General features: G+C 48.1%; 2 protein-coding genes across 2 annotated transcripts; both read right to left on the bottom strand.

The window, feature by feature from the left end:
• Positions 1-5,281: 5,281 nt before the first annotated feature.
• Positions 5,282-7,665, bottom strand: LOC134521909 (ovomucoid-like). The gene is made up of 4 exons (XM_063349018.1): positions 7,346-7,665; positions 6,493-6,509; positions 5,938-6,053; positions 5,282-5,471 (listed from the first exon to the last, which is right to left on the bottom strand). The coding sequence occupies exons 1-4, from the start codon at positions 7,398-7,400 to the stop codon at positions 5,426-5,428; spliced, it is 234 nt and encodes a 77-aa protein (XP_063205088.1). The 5' UTR covers positions 7,401-7,665; the 3' UTR covers positions 5,282-5,425.
• Positions 7,666-9,255: 1,590 nt separating this feature from the next.
• Positions 9,256-20,279, bottom strand: LOC134521946 (ovomucoid-like). The gene is made up of 9 exons (XM_063349087.1): positions 20,245-20,279; positions 14,645-14,809; positions 13,647-13,666; positions 12,709-12,845; positions 12,007-12,064; positions 11,583-11,719; positions 10,954-11,014; positions 9,827-9,936; positions 9,256-9,330 (listed from the first exon to the last, which is right to left on the bottom strand). The coding sequence occupies exons 2-9, from the start codon at positions 14,697-14,699 to the stop codon at positions 9,285-9,287; spliced, it is 624 nt and encodes a 207-aa protein (XP_063205157.1). The 5' UTR covers positions 14,700-14,809; positions 20,245-20,279; the 3' UTR covers positions 9,256-9,284.
• Positions 20,280-27,863: the final 7,584 nt, after the last annotated feature.

Genomic DNA, 27,863 nt, shown 5'->3' on the forward strand with positions numbered 1-27,863 from the left:
CTCCCTGACCTTGTGAAGTCATCCCACAAAGTAATTATTTGCTCTGTAAACTAGGAAAATTGTATTGATTATTGAGTTGAGCTCTAAAGAATACTTGTTTGTAAGAGAGATGCCCAGAAGAATTAAACAAAAATGTGAGCTACACCCAGTTCGTTAACAAAGGCGCCTTGCTGTACAATGAGTGATTTGTACTTTCCAAACAGCAGCACTGTCTCAATCGTAGATGTTGTGAAATTACGTGTGGAAGTTGGTAAAGCAAAAAAAAGGCCATTTGTTGAAAGCGTTTGAACCTGTGCCCACCGTACTACATACACTGGACGGTATTTGGGCGGCAGGAGAGCTGCATGGTACACCAGGGTGGGGGCACACCAGCACGGGACACTCCAAGCTTTTACCGACAAAAAATCTGGGGTTTGTCAGGCATCAGTGCACTTTAAAGATGCTGAGGGCTCAATGTTTGTTTCCTGGTACACTGGATTTCTCACCAACCGGAAGGAAACAGTCATCACATTGGGAAAGCATCACCTAAAACATGGGAAGTTTATAAGACCTTTTTATGTAGGAGCAAGAGCTGTTCACCTGTTGTCAATGGGCATCAGGCTGGTTAAGAAATGGTGAGAATAAGTAGCCTTAAATCTGGAAGGGGTAATTTTTCCTCTTAGTGCAGGTGAAATTGGCTTCTTAATACCAAAGACATTCAAGAAAAATTTGCAGCAGCTGCAAGCAGAAGGTGAGACCTTCATCTCCCCCTCCCCCCCCCTATTATATGGCATTAAATTTAAAGTGTCAGCTGAAAGTTGTCTCTTAGGGAAGATAAGTGAAGAATAATGTGCTAGTCTTTGTTAAGTGGTTCGCCTCTATCGCAAATGTATGGAAAAACAAATAAGGAATATTGCATAAAATAATACATTTTTGATTTAAGGTACTCACGGAAGGAAGCGAGGGACGGAACATGTTTGTGTTTAGAAGAAGCTTGATTCATACACGTGGCTTAAAGGCAGCCTGAGTTTTAAATAGAAAATCAGAATTGTTTTTCTTATTATCCTGGGAGATGTTCAAGGCTTAGCACGGGCAGATAAATCATAAAAATGTAGCTGAAAGTGTAAGGGAACTGTAGTCACAGAATAGAGCTTGCGGGATTTGGCCTGTTCGTATCAATGAAATCATTTTCCTGAAAAATAAATGAGTAATGCCATTTGGATCTCATTCACAAATATCAGAAGTTGAAGGGTTCCTTTGAAAGCTGTTTCTGTTGTATTCTCGGCATCCTGAGTGACTTGACTTTCAAATGCCTTGAACTGATTGTGAGCGCGTTTGGAAGGGAAGCGGTGCTCACAGACGCATTACTATTGATTATTCTCCAGGGGCAAGACCGCCAAAGCCTGAAAACAAGGCTTCCTCAGAACTTGCGCCAGCCACTGGTGGAGATGGCACGTGCTGGTTCTACGGTGGTTAGCGAGGCTACAGGAACGCAGCCTGTCTCCTCTCCAGCCCCGCGACCTAAGCTTCTCCATCCATATCCACCTCCAGATCTGAGATCCCCAGTTACCAGAAACTGCGCTGCTTCTCCACTTGCCTCTGCTGCCAGGCTGGAATCACACTGGTCGCTCGGGACCTGGTGTGAACGGCAGGGAATCTGCTAGGGAGCGGCATCATTCTCCTGTTTGGCCAACACCTGCCCTTTGATTAATTAGATCCACTGGGGACATCCCCCTCTGGTCTGCATCAGAGGGTAGCCAAGCAGGATTGCTCCAAAAGCATCTTTTTTCCTCCAGTAATCCCTGCCGCTTTACAGGGCAGCACGGAGAAAAAGAGAAGGAAGGAAAGAGTCTTGTTACGGGGTCTATGGGAAGGGGTGGGAGGTAATTGGTAGCAGCCAGGGCAGGGCAGCGAGAGCTGCTGGGCTACGTGTGACCTGGGATCACGCAGGGAGCTCCATTAACAAGAAACAGAGGGAACGGGACAGAAGTAATTGCTGCTCAGCAGATGGGTCGAAAACAGGCGTTGGGAGCAGTCAAAACCAACCATCTCCATGCATTTGGAAGAGGGAGCTTTGGGAAATGTCATACACGTGTTGCAAATGGGAAAGGCAAAATGAACTCGCCTGCCAAAACCCCTCTGGAGTCCCAGGTGGTGGGTTCAGTAAAGCGACTCTGAGCATGGGATTATTTTAACCTTTCTACAGATACGAGAACCATAGAAAAGTTTAAACAAAACTCTTCCCACTATTTCAAGTTCTTAGAGGGCGAACTTTCAAGAAGGTTATGGCCACGTGAGTGGGATAAACTATGGTAGTCATGCGATGGATCCTCTTGTGCTAAGGTAAATTTCCAATGACGCTGGAAATTCTGCCCAGTTTCTAACCCAGCATTATTGCTTCCGATAACAGGGATACTTTCCTGAGAATCTTTCCCTCTGGTCTTGAGACTCCCTATCTCAAGCCAAGTCCGTAACCTACCATGACCTAAAGAATTCATCATTTATTTTCCCTGCTTTAGTTTAAAACTTGTTACAGGCTTCATCTGGCTACAAAGAGAAATGATAGTTTTGAATTGGGGGGGGGGGGGGGGGCAAAAAAAAAAAAAAAAAAAAGAAAGGTGGCTGTGCACATGCAAGGCCATGTGCTGCTATTCCGGCAGCAGTATCGTTGTCCTTGCTGCCACGTCCTGCTGTCACCCGCCAGCCCCTTACCACCGATAAAGCGGTACGGCGCCCGCTCGGCGCGGCGGGAGGGAGAAGGGGAAGAGGCGCTCCTCTGCCGGGGGCAGCAGCCATGTGGCACCCCGCGGGCGCTCCCGAACCAGGCTGCTGTTGCCAGGCCTCTGCGCAGGGGGGCAGAGCTGGATCTGCTATGAGAACGCGAGTTCCGTCTCCAGCAGGCAAAGCCCCTGCTCCGAGCCGCGCTTGCGGAATATTTCTCCTCGCAGTTCAGCTATCTGGCTGCTGCCTGCACATCTCCAGTCGTTTAGGCACAGATGATATCACAGGCAAGGGTGTCTGGAATGATTTGGCTGTCTGGGAGCCGCATACCAACGGCAAAAGGCTGAGGATCTGGTCCCGCACGTCCAAATCCCTCAGCGAGTCTCAGCTCCGACCGTACAGCAATAGCTCCGACACAGCCGGCCCCCAGAAACAACATCTCCAAGTAATTTTCTTTTAAAACATCATTTTATTTTTCTCCGCGACACGAAAGAACGTAGTAACAAACCGTTTATCCTGAATGAAGCCTCAGAGAGAAACTGCATTATCAGAAAGGTCTAGATTGGCCCGGGGTGTGTTTTGGCCAGAAACAAGTAAAACAATACACTAAAACAGAAGCACTGATATAAAATAGAGCAGAACAAAATAACTATATGCAGTGTGTTAATCAGGTTGTGGGGTAATTGAATGGCGTTTCCTAAATTCGCAAACATCAGATAATGACATAAAGTGCCGAGGTACCGCTTAAAGAACTGTACCATAAAATACCTCGGCAGGCAGGCAATGTTTCCTGCCTTGAATTTCCTGGAGGGAGAGTTAGATTAGTAACGGTGAGAGGATTTTGTGTTGTTGTGGCAGGATTTTATTGAGCAGCAACAAAAAGAAATATTATTTCCAACGAGGTGCCCATAAAAGAGGACTGTCTCCCTCCCATCCTAAGGAGCTGCCCCCCCCGGGCCATGGGGTCTGGGGTGCCGCTGGGGTCCTGCTCTGCCCTCGGTTCCTCCTGAATAGCTCTGCATCAGGGCAGAGGTCTGGTCCCCGTTCATTTCCACTCACAGTTTCCCCTCAATTGCCTGGTGGGTTTTCTTGTGCAGTGGACGTGGCCCCTGGAAGGTGCCCTCTGAGGACCACGGGGATCTTGAGCGTGATCTTGCCTCCAAGGCACCGTGGCTCCTGGGGACCATCCTCATCCTCTCTGCTGCTCCCCGCGAAAGAAAATAACTGCTGGAGCCAGTGTTCTCTTACCCCCAACTCCCTCGCACAGTGGAAGGGGCCAAGAAGGAGCATGAAGCTCCTGAGCCTCACACCCCTCGCACGACCTCCCAAGCCTCAGTTTGTCTTGGTCCTAAGAAATTGCACGTGAGACTGAAAAGCCTTCCTGCACGCAGACCTCCGTCTCACAGGAGGGACATTCCAGCCCCGGGAAGGGACTTGGCACTAAATGGTTGCAGAGAGTCATGTCTTTGGGAAAGAAATTGTCTCCCTTCAGAGAGCTGCTCTCTCCCCTGTCTGGAAAGCGACACATTGTCACTTAAGATCATTAACTATTTGACTGTGAGACTGCTGCCCCTACAGCACGCCACACTGCCAGCGCTTCGCTGTTAATGAATAATAAATTAACGCTATGACTCTGAGCCCTTCCTTTCATCAGCCGAGATTTCCAGAGGCCGAAGAACCTCAAAGAATCCTCTACGAGCGACAGTCGGCGTAATTACCTACAAGCAGCAGCTAAGTGGTGGGTGAGGTGCAGAAGCGGGCTGCGGTAGCGATTGCTAGCAGCTCTCTGAACATCACGGCTGTTAGGACTGACTGCCCGCTGGTTTTCTGCAACCCCCCGCACCGATGAACGCTGCAAACACGAACGTGGGCAGCCGGGTATCTGCCTGCCCGGAGAAAACATCCTGTCCCCTTGCTTCGGGAGGCAGAGCACATTGCAAAAGGGCTTCTCTCACCTAAAGGTGTGTTTCCAGCCCCGCTTGCAAGGGGAAGAGATGCAGCTGGGGAACTGCCCTTCTTCACCACCTCTCTCGTGGGCATAAGAAATTGGAACTAACCCTGGAAACTGAAATGGGACAAGGAGCTCCCGATGCCAGCAAGACCCTCTGTGCCTCCATGGCTTTTGCAGAGCAGACACAAAACGCCCCCAGCTGCAACAGTCTTGGGACTGGGACTGTCTCTAATTATGTGTATGTCCAGGTTTGCTTGGGGCCTCTTCGTGCCGCCAAGGTCTACCCAGGGGGTAGGTCTACCTAGGGCGTCTAGGAGGCGCAGAGGGTTCCTCCCACCCCAGCAGAGAGTGTCCGCCCGGGACGCCCTTAGTAGAAAAAATCGGTTGGAGCATTGCACGAGGATGCACCTCCAGCTCTGGGCTGCTTTTGGGAACCTGAAGGCAGATGCCTTCAAGATCTATCCATTGCTCTTGTGGTTGGGGTTGATTTCTTTGTAGATCAGAACAATGTATTCTCCCTCCCTGTAATTTGCCCGTTAACACCCACACCCCAGGATCGTTGCAGTGCTGTAATCATGCAACATCTTAGGTAAAACCAGAACGAGATGTATTATTAAAACAAGACGTAAATGCTGATGGCTTTTTTTTATTAAGCAGAGGTTTCAACATTCATCATGAGCTTTCAAGGTTCAGGACAAGGCCTTAGGGGAGCATCTGCCATGGGGAACATCGCCAGGGAGGATTCCTCTTTCCGAGCTGAAGCCTGTTGAGAAGTTAACACTCTCGAAGAGATTTCAAGCGAAGAGTCCGTCGGCTTCTCCTGCGGAGAAAGAAATCAGTACCTCAGAGACAGAACATCTGGGCTTTCACTGTTTGCCTTTCCCTCTGGCGAAGGATATGTCCTAGAGGAACTTAACCAAAGCAGAAAACTCCTGCACGCTGTTCTGGCTATTTCCTTCTATTACTAACATTCAAAGACAAGATAAAGACTTAATTTAAAGGAAGAACAAATAGTCTGTAGGAAGTAGACTTTCTTTGCTGGAAGAAAGCTCTTCAGCAAGTTAACAGGGAAATGAAGAACTCTAATAAATGTTGTCTCTTTATGTCTGAAAGAAAGGAATTCCTGGCGAATTCTCCCAATAAAAACCTGACCCTTGCTACTAGGAGAACAGGTAAACACCAAATAAAAGAACTTTACGTCTCCAACCAGTCTCCGAGACCAATTAGTTAGTTTCAGCTAAGTTATTTCGTCATTTATTTAGTGAAGAGGTTTATTTTATACGTACAGGAAAGCATTGCAGAATAAGCATTTGTTGGCGTATGTTACGCCATCAGACCCGCAGTGTGGGATGTACTCCATGGTACAGACAGGCCTGGGAACCACGTAGCCCCTGCAGTAGTCCTGTAGATAAATGCAACGTACATTCACAAAAAAGCTCTCAACGACAGATCGGTAAGAAAGGTGCCATTAGGAGACCCCACGCCCCCCCAGAGCTCCCCCCGGTACTGGCCACCAGCAGTGGCTGAGAAAAAGCCCAGGGAGAGGGGAGGAGCATGGCGCTGTGTTGCCTCCAGCAACATAGAGCCCGTGTAACCATCCGAAATGCTGCTGCGGTAACTTTGACAATGACTTGGACACTAACAGAATGCTGCACTACTTGTCGAAACGATCATCAGATGAAAACGGCAATCTCTCCCAGTAATATCTGGGGCACATACTGTTCCGACAGCTGGATGACTCAGGATTTTCAAATGCTCGATCACAATGTGATTAGTAAGGATTTATACAGAAACTGCTTTGAGGAAAGAAATGATTGAAAATAGAAAGATCTGTCCCTTACCTGCGATGCATCAGTATCTGGAAAAAAAAGAAAACAAGAAGGAAATAAGATACAAATGCAATTCGTGGGTTCTGTTAGTGTTAAAAACCTGTGAATGCGTGCCCTGAACATGCAACGTTCCACTCATTGTTTGTTAGCCCGTGATTTCTGAGACAAAGGGAATTTCAGGCAGAATTTTGCACCACATTGTAAGTTTACAAAGTTGCTTCTCTGGTACGATTTTTTTAATGAGGGTTATAGCCAAGAATGGAAAAGAGTGTACTAAAGGAGAGAAATGCATTTCCCACGGTTGAAAGGCTGGAGCAGGACGCGTACTCAAAGCTGCGCAAGTTACTGAGGCAAACAGGGTCATAAAGCTGCTACACGGAGGCAGCGTCTTATACGCATCTCCACAATGTTCCTTAAATAAAAGGAGTATTTAATATTTAGTGTAACTTTTCTAAAGCTCCTACAACTGCTCAGGCTCGCAAATTGTGTCTCAGCTTAGGATGCCTACAAGAAACGTTCGTTTCATTCAGTAAAGTAATTTGTGTTTCTGCAACACTTCAGAGGTTAAATACTGGATGTCTGAGTCTCCGGGTTGTACCACGTACATGTCACTTCTTTCATTATGCATAAACTAGCGCTGAGAGTAGAGCTGTTCCCACAGTTGTTCTTACCCACTCAGTTCTGTTGCTAAAATATTACCCCATAAGTGATAGTCTTTGATGTCAAGTCTTTTCAACACTATCTCTCTAGGAGTAAATAAGTCCTTGTAGAATGAAGCTCTTTCCAGTCTGAGGATGTTTTTTGTGGTTTTAAAGACAGCCAGCGCTTACTCAAAGGCAGAGCAGGAGGCAGCGAAGCTACTCACCTGGGATGCAGCAAAGGGCCAGGGCAAACAGCAGCAACACGCTCACCGTCTTCATGGTGGCTGGAGCGTCTGTGTGCAGCAGAGCCTCTGTTTTGCTCCGTAAACGTAGCTTTAACTCTGCCCTCAGGTGGTATCCATGCTTATATATATACGTGTACGCACTTCTGTGTGTGTGTGTGTGTGGGCGCGCGTTCCTATTTGGCTTATCCGCCCTTTTTCTGAAGTAACGTTCCCGGCCCTTTTGTCGGGGTGTCAATCTCGATAGAGGCAAGCCGTGCTGTGAGCCAGGAAGACTGCTGCTTCACCAACAGGAGTCACGAGAAGTTTAGATATGTTAGGTACACCCTCTGTGTCGTAATTTCAAGTGAAATACATGACCGGTTCCTTCTGAAGGACCATGGAAAATTCCTGCGGGCAAAAGAGCAACCATAAAAACCTAACTAGCAACTGCTGTCAGATTTTCTCTGTGGGCAGCTCTCGGTGCTTATTTACATGCAGTGCTTTTTCACAAGCAAAACGTTGAATGAACGGCCTCCAGAGTGGAAAGTCTCTGCTTTTGTTTTCATGCTTCATCCCAGTAAAGCATGATTAAGTTATAGTGAAACCAGCAAAACTCTGAACTGGGCAGGCAAGGACGAGGGTGTCCCAGACACTGAAGGGAGTCCGTGGACTGGACTGGATGGAGCAACTTTTATGGGCACTTTCAGAGAATTTACAATTGTTATTTTCCCTAAAAGCCATTAGCATTGTGGGTTAGATTTGCAGTAATGGACTGATAGTCTGATGATGACAGAATGATGTGAGACCCTAGCCCGGATCCCAGAAACATTGAACCCAATCTGGAAATCGCTGCTTCATCCATCTGCCCATCTCAACATGAATCCTTTGTTTTACCACTAAAGCATCGCTTTTTTGGATGACCTCATTCCATCAAGGAAAACAAGCAACCCCCTCCCTTTGGCTCCCAGAAGAAATGCCTATGGGAGACATTACTTTTTAGAAGGGATGTGCCCAATTTATTTATGTTTCTCTTGTGTGGATCAAAAAAACACCAATTCAATACCCCAACAGAGGACAAAAGCAAAATAAATTTCACGGACAATACGCCAATGACAGGTCACACTCTCAAAAAACAGAAGGCTACTTTGTCCTTGGATTGTGAAACACTGTCGAAATACTCCTTGGGCTGGCAAAGGGTATTAGGTTATTAAAGACCGAGAGAGAAGACAAGTAGGCAGGAGCAGGAACCATCCCTAGGAAGGCATTTGTCTTAAAACACTTGGAGGTTGTTAAAGGACAATTTCAAGATGAGAAGGACCCATTGGGAGGACCCAGACGAACAGGCAGAGCCCACTCTTGTGTCTGGAAAACATGGGCTTTGCTCACAGGCTGCCCTTGCCGGGTGCTACGGGCCAGGTGAGGGCTGCGCTCCAGCGGCCAGGGATCAGCTCCTGGCGCAGACGCCACCGCGCTCTGAACGGGTTTTCCCTGGTGACAGCAGGAACACCTTAGGAGAGATCAGCTAGTGTCATCGCTTCAGAGCCGTATTTCAGCCCTTTACAACGTCAGACGTCTAAAAGGGTCTGAGCACTAACGCGGGCTGACTATCATTTATGTGCGGTCACACCGCTCCGAGGTTTGTCTGTATTTAACTTTCTGCCTTTTATGAGAGGGAGGGCAGCAAGGCGACGTTCTTGTGATATCCCACAGCTGCGAGCACGTAACCTGTTCAGCCTGGCATCGTCATTCAACAGATCAGAAGAAAACGTTTCATGAGAGAACACATGAAACAAGACAAAGAAATGTTGCTGATTTAGTTTATTGAGAAAGAAAATCAGGAGCGAGCTGAGCTCCCCAGAGGGTGAGAGGAACTGAGGTGAGATCTTTAGCTGGCGTTTGCCAGTGGGGATCCTGTGGTGAATTCTCTCAGCACCGATACTCAGCATTTTTCAAAATGGCTTAAAGTGAGAGTCCCGTTGCTGTCCCTGGAAGCGAGGAGAGGAAAAGATAGATTAAACACAAGAGTCCTGCCTGCCACAGTCTGTGCTTTTGCTTGGCTCCGAGAGAAGGCATCAGATAGGATCCTACCCTGGAGCCACAGAGCTTGCAGACTCCGAGTCCCATTAGCTGTTGGATTATTGAGATGAGCGAAATGATTTCACCTATTCTCAAGACTGAAAATATTTTGGGGAAACTATAATGAAACTTCAAATTTTGCTTTGCAACATGCAAGAGAAACTCCGTTAAGGTTAATAATGGTCTTCAAACCATTCACGCTAACAAACCAGACGTAGCTCTTCGCTCCAATGAAAAAAAAACAAACAACAAAACAACCAAGAATGGTTGGCATGATAGCTGGTATTCTTTCCTGCCCCAAATCCCTAGTCAACACTGGTCAGCAAACAAGAAAGTGGCAACTGTGCAAACTGGTGCCTATGCGAAGCAACTGATAACGTGTACGCGGCCCATGGTTGTACGTACACGACTGCATTGCAGAAGTTGCACTTATTGCTGTACGTTTTGCTGTCAGAGCCACAGAGAGGCATGTAGTCAAGCGAGCAGGCAGGTTTAGGGTAGTCACTGCAGTCAACCTGCAAGAAAAACCCAAGTCTAGTGTGAAGGATATGAAGGAGGCAAGAGCAGAAGGGCTTGAACCCCTAGCTACAGCCGCAGCGCTAACGATAACGATCTAACTAAAAGTAATTAACTTCCTTGCACAATCTGATATAAACTGAGGTGTCAGTTTCTCCTATGCCAGGAGAATTTAATAATATAAAAATAGATCACAATTTCCTGTTTGAAGAGATGTATATCGTAACCTGACCACAGCATTTCTAAGCAGCAGCAGCAGCGGTTTGCCCAGTGAACGTGCCGTGCTCGTGATCGTATTGCACCGTGTTCCCGACCTGGCCAGGAAATTAGATGGAAAAACACTGGTGTCTGGAGAAGTGCAGGCGCTGATGCCTGTGTGAGGGTCCGGTATCTCTCCCCTGGCCTTAAAACAGGAAGATCAGCGCTTAGCTAGGCGCTGTGAGAGTGGGATTTTGTTTCTTTGCGCAACGGGTTCTAAACCTGCTGAGAGGTGTCGTGGTGCAAAAAATATGTATGGGTCCAGGAAGAGGCCGGGGAGGAGAAATCTATCGAGGCTTAGTGACTGCACAGAAACCTCACCGAGCTGAGGTCCATCACCTGAAAACAGCTGGAGGTTGGAAGAATAGAAGTCCTGTACGTACTCACTCTACTCTTACTGTCTCCTACACAACCCCTACGACTCCTGCTAAGAGCAGGCTCTGCATCAAGCCATCATGGGCCTGATGGACCATTGGTCTGACCCCCAAAGCCATTCCCTGTTCTTATCCTCAGTTCTGCCCTGATGGATTATTCCTGCTACTGCTCTTTTACTGATCCCTTCCCGTGCAGTCACCCCCTTCCTTTTCTGACGTTAGCATGGATAATGCGTATTACGTGTGGAGAAAGCAAAACCTTCCCTGTGCTGAAGCACAGCGACAGCTCCTCTCTTGTAGGAGGGGGCTGCTGCCGGCACTGCCAGCGCTTCCCCTGACATCAGCGGGACCAAAACCCGGTCCCTCATCATGCAGTTCACTTACTGTAGCGATTGCCTTCTTACATTCACCGTCGTACTTCTTTCCAACACTGGTTCCGGCCTCTCTGGGAAGGGAAAAGACCTGCGTTAGGGAGCTCGGCGAGCAACCTGCACTGCTGAACCCCGTGTCCCAGCAATGCTGATCAGCCTCAGGTACGACGTGGTGGAGACGTCCAGCTTGGGCCGTGTCCATATGGCTCTAGAAACCAGCTCAGGTGGTGCCACAGCCTGCTGGAGCGCGGGTTGATAGCACGACGTGAAGCACAAGGGAGGGTGCAGGGCGTTCGGGTGAATGAGGAGCCAGGTTGTGTGACAACATAGACGCACCTTAGGTTAGTTGCTGTCCCTTGCAAGGCAGCATCTGCCACATGGAGCCTTTTAGTTAAGAGAAGCATTCTGTCCTGTGTTAGATCCCCACACAGCCCTCTACTTGTCTCTCTAGATCAAAGGCACAGTTTTCCTTCTAATCACAAAGGAAAACAGGGTCTGGTTACCAAGGAAAGAGGAGGGTCAAAGTCCAAGTGCCTTACAGAAACGGCCTTGGTAGAAGTCCCGATATTCAGAAGAGCAGCTGCGAGGAGCGCCCAGCACTCGCTGTCCCTCACAGGAGAGCCCTGCGCTCCCCGTACTCACAGGTTATGGGCACAGAGCAGGCACTCGTTGTCGTAGGTGACCCCGTCGGTACCGCAGACGGGGCTGAGGGCTTTATCGCAGAGCAGCCCCACTTTGCCTTCCTCGTTTGTCATGTTGGGATATCTATTGCAGTCCACCTGTTGGGGGAACGCACAACAAAGCACTGGTGAAGGCTTTCCTATAGAAAGCAAGTAAATCTGGTGAGAGCGTCTGTTTGGCCGCCAAGGATACCACCACAGCAGGAGAAACGCTTGTTTTGGGGTTTCGCTATGATGACATCTCACTTGAAGATGACCAATGCAAGATTCTGACATCTCATACGTGCTCTTATTTAGCGTTTGAATTGTTTCTTGGGGGAGTCAATAAGCAGATTTAGCCACCAGAAGTGGAATGTGCCCCTTGTTTTCCTCTTGGTTTCACTTACCGGGACAAATTCCTTGCATTCTCCATCGTAGTCTTTGCTGACATTGGTTCCATATTCTCTGCAGAGGGAAAGAGAAACGTTAGAAGGTTCAGCTAAGACTCCTTGCTACATCCCAGGTGCTAGAAATATGTAACTAATACAAAGGAAAGCTGACTCTTTCTATCAGTCAGGCTAATATGGTTTTTTTGAGAAGGTAGAGCCATCCTCCCTGGCCAGCTAGCACTGAGTGGCTGGGGGGGATGTAAGGAGCCCGGGAGCTTTAGGATCACTTTGGGCAGTTCAGAGCAGAGCATCTCTCCATCCTTCTGCTCTGCTTTGCTGTGATGAGAAGTGCCCTAGGGGCTGTCATCTGACTGATCCTTGAGCTGGAGAAAAAAACCCAAACCCGAATAAATTACACCTGCCAAAGAGAAAGACAGTGACTAAGTGATGTCTAGGCCACGGGGTGCCACGCAGTGATACCCAAGCTCATTTTGGAGGAATTGACATGATGTCTAGGCCACGGAGTGCCACGCAGTGATACCCAAGCTCATTTTGGAGGAATTGACATGATGTCTAGGCCACGGAGTGCCACGCAGTGATACCCAAGCTCATTTTGAAGGAATTGACACGAGCGACGTGTGACAGATCACTGTTTGTCGAGAAGCGGTGCTGCCGGGAGCCCTAAGCACTGCTGCCTGACACCTCCTATGCGGTACGTACATGTTGTAGGCACAGAGCAGGCACTCATTGCTGTAGGTGACTCCATCGCTACCGCAGACGGGGCTGAGGCTCTTGGTGCAGGCCAACACCTCTTTGCCTTCCTCGTTTGTAGTGTTGGGGTACGTACTGCAGTCCACCTGCCAAAGGAACGTACAGCGACAGGGTGGAGAAGGCATTTCACGTTCACAGCTCTCACCTTGCACGAGACAGTGAGCAGGTACAACCTGCAGGGGGTTTTTCCACTACCACGGCACAAGCTGGTGCTGGCGGGGCCATCTGGTACCAGGCGAATCCTTCCTGCAGGGACCTCCCCACGCAGCAGCAGAGGAGGAGAGGGCTAGAGCCACGCAGCCCCCAGCCGGGGTAAAGCAGTGGTGGTCTCTATGCTCACTTGGCACCGTTTTACAAAGGCTAAGCATCGCTCCCTCGTCCTCACGTTCCTGTGGCCCCTCCGGTGCGCTTCTGTTATTACTCTTTCATTCTCAACATATTGATTTTTTTATTAATTTCTTTTTCCCCAGAGGAGCGAGACTAATGACCTGGTGTGTGGAAGCTGGAGTGTCTCATAACGTATTATTCTTTCGGCAGGTTCTTATACCACAGTCTCTTGCTGTCCCTTTACACCCAGTCATATATGACCAGCTTAAGGCTTAGACCAGTTTAAAGTTGGTGAAAAATGAATTCATCCAAACTTTTTGTATAATTACAACTACTACATTATTAACATACAGCATAGATATTGAGCCAAGAACAGTATAATTCAATGTTTTACACTATTAAATCTGATGAGAGTAGCACTAATTTCACATTAGGTGAAAAACAGCTAAGCACCTACAGGCCTGAAGTTTTTCTCACTCCTTTGGTTATTTCATATTTACCTCTTGTCTTTAACAGGCCATACACCTGAGAAAAGAGGCAGAAAGAAATATTCCACTCACCTCAACCCCAAAGGCAGCATCTGGAAAAGAAAAGAGAGGCAGAAAACGTGATATAAAGCCAATATGGTAAGACCTCCAGTTAAAGCTGGAAATATGGATGTAAAATTCCTATACGCAGGACCAAACTGAATGATTTCCAGTGATTGGTTTCCTGAACTAAATCAACTATGTACGATTTTTTCCTATGTTGATAAGTATAATAGCGTTGCTTATTGCTGACCGTGATGAAACACAGTTTTGAATAGCTTTGTTCTTTTTTATTTTGAGACAGGTAGATTTATTAATTGAAAATAGAATAACTTTTCCTTCTTTATCTTCTCACACATCCGTTTTGACCCCAAAGAGCCGCTGTTATATATCTGAAAAGAAACCTGAGTCAACACACATAAACGTAAATGCAAATAGTCACCTACAGGATAAGCAAGTACATAACAGCATCTGTTGTCAGGAATATGCATTTTAAAAAAGCCGAGTGTGGAAAAAAATTCTCTTTGACTTTGTAATTTTATCAGATGTAAATATGCCGTGAGAACATCGGACTCCGGCTTGTTTTCATCTCTTCTTTCTCCATTAGCAGCAAGAGCACTGCAGGGAAATTGCCAGGCTTCTGCACGGAGCTTCCTTGTGCCATGACTAGTTACCGACGGTCTGACCACCTACGGCCTCCTTCAAGTATTTATCCGTTTGCAGCAATTGTACAACAAGTGTGAGCAGCATAAAAGCATTAAAACAACAGTGTAAAAAGCGTAACAACACCAGTTACCAGCACAGAACTCTACCCACAGTTATTTGTATTTACGACAGACAACCAGCCACAACAGCGATCCATTTAAGACTGTCAGGAAAGCTGCTCCTGCATCCTATGTGATGCTAATGTACCCAGGCAGCCTCGCTCTTTGTAGGAGAAGATTTTCTCTCTTTGAAGCCGCTATCTTGTCCTTTTAAAGACAGCCAGGACTCAGACACGAAGCCTCTGCAGCGCCTTGAGAGTTACTCACCTGGGAAGCAGCAGAGCACAAAGGAGAAGAGCACAAAAACACCCGCCGTGGTCATGGTGGAAGTGTTTCTCGAGTCTGCAGGCTGCCTGCTCCTGCTCTGCTCATGCGATGGGCCCTCCGAGGCTGACGGCAAATATATACAAATGCAATGTCTAAACTGTTCAACTGTAACATAAAACAACCAGTAGAATCTGTCAGCGGTACAATGAGGCTGGTAATATTTATTGAGGTCTTGACTTTCAGGTAACAGTCTGCATTTGCTAGGCAATTGATTTTGGCTGGACATCTGCTTAATAGCTTGAGACGAGCATCACATGTTCTCAGTGGTCAAAACCAAACAAACAGCCTTTTAGACAAAAGAAACCTCTTTATAATTCTAGCAGAAATGTAAAGAGCACAAAATATTGAGGGGAGTAAAGCGCAGGTCTTTCATCCGTCTCTGCAGAGTGACACAGAATCATAGAATTTTTAGAGTTGGAAGGGACCTGAAAGATCAGCTACTTCCAACCTCCCTGCCACAGGCACGGACACTGTCCACTAGACCACGTTGCTCCAAGCCCCGTCCAACCTGGCCTTGAACACCTCCAGGGATGGGACATCCACAACTCCTCTGGGCAACCTGTTCCAGTGTCTCACCATCCTCACAGTAAAGGATTTCTTCCTAATACCTATGCTAAATCTTCTCTCTTTCAGTTTAAAACTGTTACCCCTTGTCCTGTTGCTCCACTCTTTGATAAAGAGTTCCTCCCCATCTTTCTTGTAGGCCCCTTACTGGAAGACCACTATAAGGTTTCTCTGAGCCCTTCTCTTCTCCAGGCTGAACAACGCCAACCCTCTCAGCCTGTCCTCACAGGAGGAGTGCTCCAGGCCTCTGATCGTCTTTGTGGCCTCCTCTCCGACAGTTCCGTGTCCTTCTTACACTGGGGACCCCAGACCTGGACGCAGTATTCCAGGTGGGGTCTCACTAGGGTGGAGCAGAGGGGCAGAATCACCTCCCTGGCCCTGCTGGCCACGCTTCTTTTGATGCAGCCCAGGACGCAGTTGGCTTTCTGGGCTGTGAGCACACACTGCCAGCTCGTGTTGAGCTTCTCAACAACCAACAGCCCCAAGTCCTTCTCCTCAGGGCAGCTCTCAATCCATTCTCTGCTCAGCCTGTATTTGTGCTTAGGATTGCCCCAACCTACATGAAGGACCTCGCAGTTGGCCTTGTTGAACTTCATGAGGTTTGCATGGGCCCACCTCCCAAGCCTGTCCAGGTCCCTCTGGATGGCATCCCTTCCCTCCAGCATGTCAACCACACCACATGGCTTGGTGTCATTGGCAAACTTGCTGAGGGTGCACTCAATCCCACTGTCCATATCACCAACAAAGATGTTACACAGCACTGGTCCCAGTACCAACCCCCGAGGAACACCACTCGTCATTGCTTGCCACTTGGACATTGAGCCGTTAACAGCAACTCTTTGAGTGCAGCCATCCAGCCAATTCCTTATCCACTGAGTGGTCCATCTGTCAAATCCATGTCTCTCCAATTGAGAGACCAAGATGTCATGTGGGACAGTGTCAAATGTTTTGAACAATTCCAAGTAGATGATGTCAGTCGCTCTCCCCTTATCCACTAATGCTGTAACCCCATTGCAGAAGGCCACCAAGTTTGTCAGGCACAATTTGCCCTTAGTAAAGCCATGTTCGCTGTCACCAATCACCTCCTCATTTCCCATGTGTCTTAGTGCAGCTTCCAGGAGAATCTGCTCTATGATCTTGCCAGGCACAGAGGAGAGACTGACTGGCCAGTAGTTCCTCGAGACTTCCTTTTTTTCCCTTTTTAAAAATGGGGGTTATGTTTACCCTTTTCCAGTCAAAGGGAACTTTACCAGACTGCCACAACGTCTCAAATATGAGGGACAGTGGCTTGGCAACTTCATCTGCCAGTTCCCTCAGGATCCACAGATATATCTCATCAGGTCCCACGGATCTGTGCACCTTCAGGTTCCTTAGGTGTCCTTGAATCTTATCTTCTCTTACAGTGGGTGGTTCTTCATTCTCCCAGTCCGTGCCTTTGCCTTCTGTCACGGGCATTTGGCTAGAGCACTTGCCGGTAAAGGCAGAGGCAAAAAAGTCATTGAGTGGCTCAGCCTTCTCCATATCCCGGGTGACCAGGCCTCCTGTTTCCTTCTGGAGAGGGCCCACATTTTCCCTAGTCTTCCTTTTGTCAGTGACATACCTATAGAAGCTTTTCTTGTTGCACTTGATGTCCCTGTCCAGATTTAACTCTAGCTGCACTTTAGCTTTCCTAACCTGATCCCTGACTGCTCAGGACAATTTCTCTGTATCCCTCCCAGACAACCTGGGCTTGAAGGAAGCTCTGTAGGCTTCCTTTTTCAGTTTGAATTTGTCCACAAGCTCCTTGTTCATCCGTGCAGGCCTCCTGGCCTTTTTGCCCAACTTCCTCCTTGTTGGGACACATCGTTCCTGAGCTTGGAGGAGGTAATCTTTGAAGATCAAACAGCTTTCTTGGCCCCCTCTTCCCTCAAGGGCTTTATCCCACAGTACCCTACCAAGCAGATCCCCAAAGAGGCCAAAGTCTGCTCTCCTGAAGTACAGGGTAGAGAACTTACTACACACCCTCCTGGCTACCCTAAGGATCTTGAACTCCATCATCTCATGGTCATTGCAGCCAAAGCTGCCCTTGAGCTTCACAATCCCCACCAGCCCTTCCTTGTTGTGAGAACAAGGTCCAGCATGGCACCTCTCCTCATTGGCTCTTCTATCACTTGGAGAAGGAAGTTATCATCGACACATTCCAGGAACCTCCTGGCTTGCTTATGCTCTGCTGTGTTGTCCCTCCAACAGATATTGGGTTGGTTGAAGTGTCAGGTCAGGTGTGGTTTTGCCATCAGCAGAACTGGTTAAGCATTGTCAGACGAGTCTGGCAGGACCACGTCTAACCTGCAAAGCTAATGCTATTTAACACTGGTTTGATAAAAGAAAGGGCTTCTTGACAGTTTCACTGCCTGGGTAACAAAGAGCTCAGTAGAAGACTCGAGAGCAGGTTAAATTCTGTCAAGTGCCACTAAAAATGTCACTTGAACCTTATCAGCAGGGAGCACTTATTTACAGACCTAGTCACAGTTAAACACATCGACCGATCCAAAGTGTTCCGCCAAGCTGTCTTAAGAACAAAAGACACTGAAGGTTTGGGAACCTATTTACATAGCACCAGCTACACTCAAAAGTACAGTAGGTCCTTTCCCCCTACAGATATTTTAGAAAATGATACTTAAAACACAGACCCTGTCCCAATTTTCCTGTTTGTCTTGCACCTCCAGCCTTCGTACCATCTCCAAGCTGCTCCTTCCTAGGAGGAGGTCTGGACCTCTGCTGTTTTAGTGGGTGTAATTTTGCAGGAGTGGGTTCTGTCTTTAACCCAAGTTTCTCACCATGATCCCTTTCACAGTTCCGAAATGCCAAGCACACCTGGGGTTTTTTTTGGTCGCTGTGCTTAGCATAGACTTTAGCACTGCAGGAGCTGCTTTACAGGTGCTCCCTTGAAATTCAGCTGAAATTGTTGAAAGTTAGCCCAAGCAATTATGTTGGCGTTTGATACATGACAGTTGTCTAAAGAGAACATTTGGATCCGTAAATTGCACTATCGTGCATGGAATCACCTGTCCTGGGCACTGGCATGGTACGAAGGCCACAGCATGGCTGTGTGGATATACAGGTTCCATTTTTACCTGAAAGACGTGGGTTGCTTCACAGGGGGAAGCATTAAAATGGGTTCGTTTCTACAAATTACAGGGAGCATGCTTGAATATATGAGATAGACTTGGCACATCTTCAAGGTGAGTTGCCCTAATGTGCCTTGTGGATGGTGTCTCTGGAAACCAGACTTTGCTCCTCAGCACGTACAGGAGCACGCTGAGGCTGCTGTCGCATGCCACGCGTGTTGCCTTCTCCGGTTCACACGTACAGTCTCTGCACGGTTGGAGGGAGGTACATCTTTCTGGGTCGAATAGAACTTTTGCCACTGCCTTCTCCAGCCAGGCAGCGAGATTTCTGTGAATCATCCTCACCAGCCATCCCAGCCCCGACCTGTCAGCTTTCGACAGGTTCCCTCCTGCCTGGTGCCCACACGCTGCCGCTCCAGGCTGCTCCTGCCCCGGACGGTGCTGTCCTCTAGGCAGGACCCACCTCTCTCCCGATGGGTGGAGAGCATGTTCCTGCCAAGTGCTGGCATGTGTTGCCTATATACAGCAAAGAAAAATTTTCCACTGCAACGGCCGGGTTCAGTACTGGCTCTGTAACTTACTGGCCCCGAGCAGCTCCTCCAACCACCACAACACCTGTCTGATGTTCAGCAGATCCATTCTTTCACTCTCCCACCCACAGACACTGTAAGGAGATGCAAGTCTGTGACAATTGAGTGCTGGCTGGGGAACACCAGTCTCTCCTGAGCCGCTCAGGTACCCCCTCCTCCAGGCAAGCCACAAACACGACACCAAGAAATCGCCAGGTTTCAGCCTGGGGAGCAGACTCGCGCACAGCCTCCAGCCAGCCAGCCTCCCCACCCGGGGTTACGGCTCCAGATTATCCCGCCTCTGATAACGGCGTGGAAAAATCCCACAGCTGGTTAAGCTGTAGGACAGGTTGCTCAGTTCTTAGCTACTCCCGGAAGAACGGCGAGAAAGAGGATTTGGCCTGCAATCCTGCCACTGATCCCGTGCTCTAATCCACCTCATTACTGTCTTCTAATCCTCAAAGTCAGGTGCAGCATATGGCTAACGACCCTTTGGCTAAAGGAAAATCCTCGTGTGTGGAGAAGCCGGCACGAGGGCAGAGATCTGCAAGTAAGCAAAGGCAGTGCCGCATCTCGGGGTACCGCATGGTCCTGAGCGCCAGAGGGTCTGCAGGCTGACACCAGGGCAGGGCTTGGCCATTACACAACATCCTCCTCTCACCTACCCAAGGAATTTCTTGTTATGCATTTCCCATTAGGGTTTTTGCCAGTATCAATTTCACCTTCTCTGGAAGAATCAAAACTGACGCTGGGGAATGTTCTTAGCGGATATGCGACTTCTCAGTGTAAGTAATACACTGATAAATGAATGACAAATTATTTAATACACTTTTCCAAACATTCCTGGGTTTTGTCACATTATTTAATTAACAAATAGTTGTTGTAAAAGTGGGAAATAACAATAATTAGTTGTAGCTGTTTCATGAAATTGCCTCTAATCACTCCAAAATGCCTGATAAATACAATTCAGGCTGCAGTTTCCATCTTTGTCTTTCTCTTGCCGCAGCGTGGCCAATAACAATTTGTACCGAGCCACACGCCTGGAGAAACCGATACAGAACAAATGGAAGATCTGCCTCTCACCTAGTGCCCGAAGGCACCGTTTGAACTAAGCAATAAACCAAACAAAGTCAGTGGTATGATTAAAATATATCAATATGAAAACATATCCATGTGTTTATGAACTTATTAAATAGAGCTTGATTTAGGCAATGCCAGTGGATGATTTCCTGAACTAATATAACCCGAGCAGAACTTTGTACCCTGCAGGTGAAAGCTGACATAGTTTCACATTACTTACGCGATTAATTAAATGTACTTGGCCCCACCACAAGGACAGTTGTTGATGCAAGGGAACGAGTCCAGCAGAGGCCACCAGGCTGGTCAGGGGCTGGCGCACAGGGCATCTGGGATAAGCTGAATCATAGAATCTTCATGGTTGGAAAGGACCTTTGAGATCAAGTCCAACCAAAGGAAGGAGCTGGGCTTCTTCAGCCTGGAGAAGAGATGGCTACAGGGCACCACGTTGCTATCTGCAGCTCCCTGGGGGAGTTATAGAAAACAGTCTTCTCAGAGCTGCACAGCAAAAGGATTAAATTCTGACTGAGTATGAGGAATTATTCTTCCCCACGCGGGTGATCAAGCAGTGGCACAGGAACCAGAGAGGCCATGCATGTCCTTCCCCGGCGATATCGATAACCCAGCTGAACAAGGAAGGCCTGGAGCACCCTGAGCTGACTTTGGCCTTGCTTTCAGCAGGGGTTAGGCTAGAGACTTCTGCAGAGCTCTTCCAACCTGAATTATTTTACGTATATGGTCCTTACATAATGCTCTCACCTATGGTTAGGTTTTATTAACGAGGGAACATAATACTTCTCCATGACCCAGGAGTTTTCCTACAACATGTGCTAAAGGGCCACAGGTAAAGCGGTACAAAAAGTTCCCAGCACATTTTTATGGAGGATGACCAGTAACATTTTTTAAGAAAACACACGGAACTATTCAAATTTGAGAATATCATTAGCTCTCAATTATTTCAAAGTGCCTCCACTTCTGCAACAGCCCAGGCCCCCTGCCATCACAACACTTCCCCAGAGGAGCATCAGCATTTGAACCTCCAGCAAAGTTACCTACGACCACAGAAAAGCAGCTGCCAAAATAGCGACCCCTTCACTGCCGTGCTGCAGCCTGGACCAGAGGCGGGTCTCGGCAGCATCAGCTCTGAGGACATACCTTCCCTTCTCACCTTGGCCAGCCTGTGTTGTGCTCCAGCTCGTGCTGTGCTCCAGCCCCGGATGATGAGGGCGTCGGGTCAGGGCTCCATTGCACAAGGCAAGAGTTACCGACAGGAAAGCAGGAAAACGCTAGAAAGCAGCAGAAAGAGGAGGCACTAAACAGCGGAACATTTGGCTGGACAACGGCCCAGGCTATTACTCTTTGAACTGAACGTAGTGCAGGGAAGACGGTTTGGAGGTGAGGTAGGAGATGTTACCAGGCAGCTGGTCAGAGGAAGAGGAAATCATTGGTTTAATCAGTTTCCCTGACACTTCAGTGATCTCAGCTGTGCCCCACTGAGTGCTCGTTTCATCTTTGCCACAGCCCAAGCAGCAACAACGAGGGGGTGGCTGCGGGGAAGCAGCAGCCACCGACCTGGGATTGACACCGTTCGTGGCTGCCTGGCAGGAAAAAGTCAATCCGGCAACTTCACTGCTAAGGCTGGGAAAGTCTCCTTCAGGAGCCGGGGTCAGGAGAAAGTCTTCCAAAGGTAGAAAAAAAAGAATTAAGAAATCTAAAAGATTCTTATCTGCAAGGAGACCTTATTTATAGCTCAATGCACAGTTAAAATAGAATGAATAAGCGTGTTCTGCCACGAAAGCAAATTGCTTTGAGGTTATATAAACCAGGGGAACAGTTGAGCACGTCTCCAAAGGACAGCAGATGAGGTGTTTTCAAGCTACCAGTCATCAAGCAGCACGTACGTCACCAGAATAGCACACGGCAGGGGATCGTGGCTGCGTCCCTCGGATTTCAGGCAGCTACACGAGCCACCAAAGAGTGTCATTGCCAAGAGAGGCTTATAGGCAGAAGATATTTTAATTGACTAACTAGCAGAGCTGGGAAAAGTAATTCAGTATGGTTGGGATGAGCAATTGCTGCATGCTACTGAGCAGCAGGGAGGAAATATGAAGGCCTCAAGGAAGATCGCTTGATCCCTGGGCAGCTGCATTGGGGAGCTTGTTTACAGAGGGATACGCATCCTGGATGCAACTACAGCACGGGGGTCACGGCAAGGCTGGCTGGGGAGACAGGTTACAGTCTCCCATGAAGCACAGGGATCATCTCTTCACAGTGAGCTGCCAAGTCTCATTAATTTATCATGGGAACATGCCTTCAGTGCTCGCTCCCCTCGTTCTCTTTCGTAAGATTGACAGACATGTCTATAGACCACAAAGTGTTCTTGACAAGAGGGTAATTGACCTTCGATGTTTACATCTCCCCCCTCTTGGTATGTAACACACCAAGCTGGTTCATTTTTGGGAGGACTGGCTGTAAAGGACCGGTAGTTTCCTTTTATGCTCTTGTTCAGAGGTCAGGAGAACTGGAATAACGAGTTCTCTGAGCTCTGTCTGGAGCAGTAGGTAACTGAGGAAGAACTTCCTTGAGTAAATGGCCGAAGCCTTGGAGTCAAGGCTTTCAGAGCAGCCCCAGGTCTGCAAATGGGACAAATGACGATTTGCTGTTTTAGCAAGATCTTGAAAATAAAGCAGCACCAAGGGATTTTCTTTGTGACGGATAGGGTGCAATAGGCTAAGAATGAAAATCCACTGCTCTCCCTGGTGGGAAAGGAAAGGAGAATAGGCTAAGAGACAGGTGCTATAACTTGGACACTTGGCTGGAGTAGGAGGAACTGGGTGGAAAGAGTTTCTATAGCTGAAAGACTATTAGCATCACCACCACTGAACACTTCTTCCTTCATTATTAACATCAAAATAATTTCATTTATTCTGCAGAGTTGAGCTTTAATGAGACCACTGGCTGATTCTTTGCAGCTGGACATGGCTGAAACACCGTTGGTGCTGACAGAAAGGAGCGTGCTGCTGAATTGCAGGATTTTGCTATGCCACAGACACTGAGGTAGAGAGCAGGACTTCTACCACCTCTAACCTACTGCACTAGCAAAGTAAAACCATTATTTGTTTAATATGTTAGCACGTGCATGACAACTGCTATGTCGTGCACGATCATACGGCCCCTGCATCCCCTGGCTTGGGCACTGTGTCCCATGACCTGACAAAAACTCCTGTCTCGGGAGAGCCGAATGCACTGCTATCTGCAAAAGTTTGATGTGTCTCCTTTTCTGGTCTTGAAACAGGCAATGCAGCGCTTTCCTGATGCTGCCAGTGAAGGCTGTTTGCGCGTGCTTGCGCAGCAAAGAAATATTTCTGCTACTTGTCTCATATTTTGCATCTTTTTGCCGTCCTTCTCTTCATACATTTGAAAGCAGCTTGGGGGGGGAATAGCAATAGTAGAAAGCTAGTGTTAAACCACTGCCAAAGAAAATGCCAACAGAAGGTATATGCATCGCTTACGTCCAATCGCACGCTGCCTGCTCAGCATTCGGCTGACATTATTTGGGATGCTGCCACCGACAGCACTGGGAGTTCAGGCTGCTCCCCGGTTTGCCTGCCGCCTTAGTCACTGGGTTGACTGCTGATCCCCAGTCCCCGGGTGTCCCACGTGCTCTGAAGAAGGGAAAGTCTGCCCTTAGAGACATGGTAGGACCATTTTCCCAAAGGGGGACGGGTGCCGGGAACGTAAATAAAACTCCCAAACGATACAAGTGAAGGAGAGTTCATCTGAGTTAACCACCGACAGTGAAGTCGTTTTGCTGTCTCGGGCTATTCTAATCCTATCAGTCAACAAACCTAGGCCATCTGAATACGCTGCACCGCTTGGATTTCCACTCCGGCTATTTTCTTCAGCTCTTTCCTCTGCTAAATCTTCACGATTTCCCCCCAAGCACAAACAGCAAGTGGAGAGGGAGAAAAGGAGGATAAATTGGAAAAGCACAGGGAGAGGCCAGGGGACTGTCACTCGGAAAGCATGTTCTTCCCGTCAGACTGACACATCGCAGGCACGGATCCCACATTCAGTGCTAGAAGTGAAACCATCTGTGCCACAGATCTGCCGCGGCGCTGGGCCAGGGGGCTCTGACTGGCCGTCCTCAGCGATGCCCCCGGGGCACGTGCTACGGCTGAGCCTTGAAGGCAACCAAGGAAAAAAAAAAAAGTTTGAAGCAATAAATTCCCGAACATTCCTCATTCTTCAGCAGGCTTGAATGAAATTAACGTTTTGCTTCTCTGAATGAAAAATAGGCACGACGCGAACGCTCTTTGTTTGCAAATTCACAGTATGTTTAAACTCACGGGGCTGCACCTCAGCTGGTGAAAATCTGGAAGAGCCTCCCAGGCTGAGTGGATGTCTGCCAGCTGGAGACGGGCTCCCTTCCGCTCCCATCCGATTGTCTCGTATCTACTGGTTGATCAGCGGAGAGCACGGACCGGAGCCCAGAGCGTGGCAAAGAATCAAATGAAATTATATCAAACATTAAATTACAACAGGAGAAAGAACATTTCTGAGTGCAAAGAGAGTGATGGATGAAATGGGTGGATACTAGGATTATATCTCCTTAAATATAGAGATCCAGGGAAATTCTTTCCATTCCCAAACTATTTTCTTTGCTAACAGCCAGTTAAATAGACCTGTGCGACTGATACAACGAGTTTGTATAATTATTTCTGGATTTCTTTTTTTTTTTGAGGAACATACAGCTATAAAAGCGGTTAAAGAAATCATTTGACTATTCTGCCGAAAAGAGAACAGTTTTTAAAATCAGTGGGACGAGCCTTGTCACTCTCAAGCGCCTCTCCAGAGAGCGGCAGCGCATCTCGGCCCATCCACGTGCTGCCTGGGGAAAAAACCTAAACCAAGGCAAATCATCAGCAGACGTAATTTTGAAAGGTATAGATTTTTTTGGTAAAATGGTTGAAGGAAGTTTAGGTACAGACACTACCAAGGAAAAGTTGTGGGGATTTTTTTTTTTTTTAAGCCACAGATGGGTGAGTGCTGATAAAGGGTGAAAAAATAATCTTTCGGCTCAATATGAAAAGACTAAGTATTGTTTTCTAAATCCCACTTATCAATCAAGAACTATATGATTCAACTCATTATTCCTTCCCTTTGTGTTGTAAGAAAAATGACTGTAGACTCAGAAAACATTGATAAGTCTATAAAGATAATTTAGACAAACAAGGAAGGAGAGAAGACATTTATGTTTTTAAAATATTGCCTCTGTGATATGTACTGGTGCGTTTACAAGTCACGAATCCCGAGGCCGGAACATCACCAGTGTGAAACGCGTGGAAATTGGCCCGCCCTCGGCGCGGCTGAGGAGCTCGGTGCCTGCTCTCCGGAGCCGGAGGGCTGCGGCAGCGGCCGCAGGGCAGCGCGCGGAGCTGGACCAGCTGCGTTTCGGCAGCAAAGTTTAGATGTTGCAGTCACAGCAGGCACTGGAAAGGCGGTTTTTTCTTCACCGCATCCTTCCCCGAGGGTATACGGCTGCACCTGCAACTAGTTCTGTTCATGGCAAGAGCGCAAAAACGAGAGTCCACTGAGAATCCAGGCTTGCATCCGTGTAGTGCCGCTTTTCAATTTTAGAATCAGGCTTTCCTAGCATGACAGTTGAATGGCTTTTGGGAGTAACCTGACCTTTTTGAAGGCTTTTGCCTACGGTGAGTAAGAGAGGGAGCCCCGGGGCCCTGCAGAAGCGATGGAGCAGTAGCTGAGCAGCACCGGAGCGTCTGTCACCCTCACGCTGCAGACAGTTTCTGAGCGTATTTGCAGCCTGGCAAACGCCGAGCTCACGAGATGATCTCTTGCTGTTCCCCGGCACAGTCATCTCTATCTATCCGTGTACCCAGCCGTTCCTCTACCTCTGGCCCAGCAGGCACCCAGCTCATTCACCCGTACCTTAAAACCAGCTTTCAAGTCTCTTAGTGACACTTTAAACCTGCTCTTGTTCTACCTCTCTCCTAAGCCACCAAAATTCGATGCTTCCTCTTGAACGTGCTCGTCTTTGCCTGACCGTGGCTTCCTCATCGTCACAAAGCAGAAAGAAATCATCTAATTAACACGCAGTCAGTAAGTAACCCTGGAACAGCTGAAAAACAACTCCGAGGCACAGAAAACAGCTCTGTCCCTGAGAAGGCGGCTGCCCTACTTTTATAGAGCTATATTGCTTCATAAAACACCCCCTGAGCCTGGCGGATATTTAAACGCCAATGTCAGGCTTTTCCAATTTTCTGGCCCAGTTTTAGTGATTTATTCCATTACATAATTTTACATGAAACCTACTGGCGAATACTGCGTGGAAACGTCTGTCTAATGGCCGCTTTGGCTTCTTTCCTCGATTGCTCCGACTTAATCTCAACTTTGTGCCTCCTTGAGTTCGAGTTTGCCTTTGGTGTCACCGGACAGTGAGCTCCACGGAGGAGGCTCTGGCACGGCGGTGCCCAGCTAATGCCATTCACTTGGACCCTGACAGCTTTACTGCAAAGGCTTGCAAAGGCCAGCGGTCAGAGCTAAGTCCAAGTGAAAGTCTGCCAAAGTCCACCCAAAAAAAAAATAATTCAGGTCTTATCCCTGAGGATAACCAAGGAACATTTAAACAAGGCTAAAGCAGCATGTTCTGCAAAAACACCTTAGCAGAAAATGGCAAAAAGGTTATATAAACCAAAAGAACGTTTACATTAGGACACAGACCCAAGAAAAGTACAATAAGCCATTGTTAGTTACAAATCGTCTTGAAAAATACATGCCAGGCATGGACACTAATGGCACGGAGGTACTACGGCCTCGTTCCCTGGTACAATACCCACAGTATCTCCAAGTCTTGAACATTTGCCTTCAGCCTATTCTTCTAGCCCGACAATTTAAAGAGTGACTTTCCAAACCGATCCAAATAATTGTGTTGCTCTCTGGTAAACTACAATGGGACATTGAGTCAGGGAGGCACTAGCTGTAGTCCAGAAGAAACCCTTTAACCCTGAAATATTGGACGCTTGCAAAGCGCTTTCGTGACCTGGTGTGGAGCCAGTGGTAGCAGCTGTACCCAGATGGCCAGCAGATGACGGGCAGCCCCCAGCTCCCCCTACCTCCCTACCATACACACACCAAAGTGTGTGACCCCCCTGTCACCAGGTCCTGAGCTCTTTGGCCTTAAAAAAAGTAGGTAAAACATGACTATCGGGCAGAACTGCTTTCCTACGACTTGTTACGTATTTGGTTAAGGCTGGTGACAAGTGAACCTCTGCGGCCTTTTCCTTCCCGCATGGCTTTAGAAGGCAGGCAGCTGCAGGGATACACCAGGGCTGTCCCCCAGGGGTGACGCCTGCCCACTGGTCCTGGGGATATTCGGTTGCATGAATAAACCGAGGTATTTCCTGCATGGACATTTCTGCTGCCTGTGACCCTGGAGGGAGCACAACATTGCCTCCTGTAGGCTATCTCCTATAACAGCACTTGACGTTGGGGACAAATTCAGTGGAAACAGGCTGGGATCACCCTTCCTGGCAGCAGCTGCTGCCTCTTCTTCCATGGGACAGGCCACACAGGCGGTGGGATCCAGGACAGGGGCACCCCTTGGCTAGGCAGCCAGTTTCCCTTCCTAGCCCACAGCAAGAAAGTGCTCTTCTTGAGAGCAAACCACCACCCACGTCCTAGACATTGCCCTATGGAGGAGGTGGACCATACCCTTGAGGTGAATGTCTCCTTGTGCCAACTATAAGGATGGAGTCCGTGATCAGTTCATACAGAGATATTAAGGGTGAGGTTCATACAGAGATATTAAGGGTGAGGTGA

This window comes from Chroicocephalus ridibundus, chromosome 11, assembly GCF_963924245.1.
Source record: "Chroicocephalus ridibundus chromosome 11, bChrRid1.1, whole genome shotgun sequence".
Classification (NCBI taxonomy): domain Eukaryota; kingdom Metazoa; phylum Chordata; class Aves; order Charadriiformes; family Laridae; genus Chroicocephalus; species Chroicocephalus ridibundus.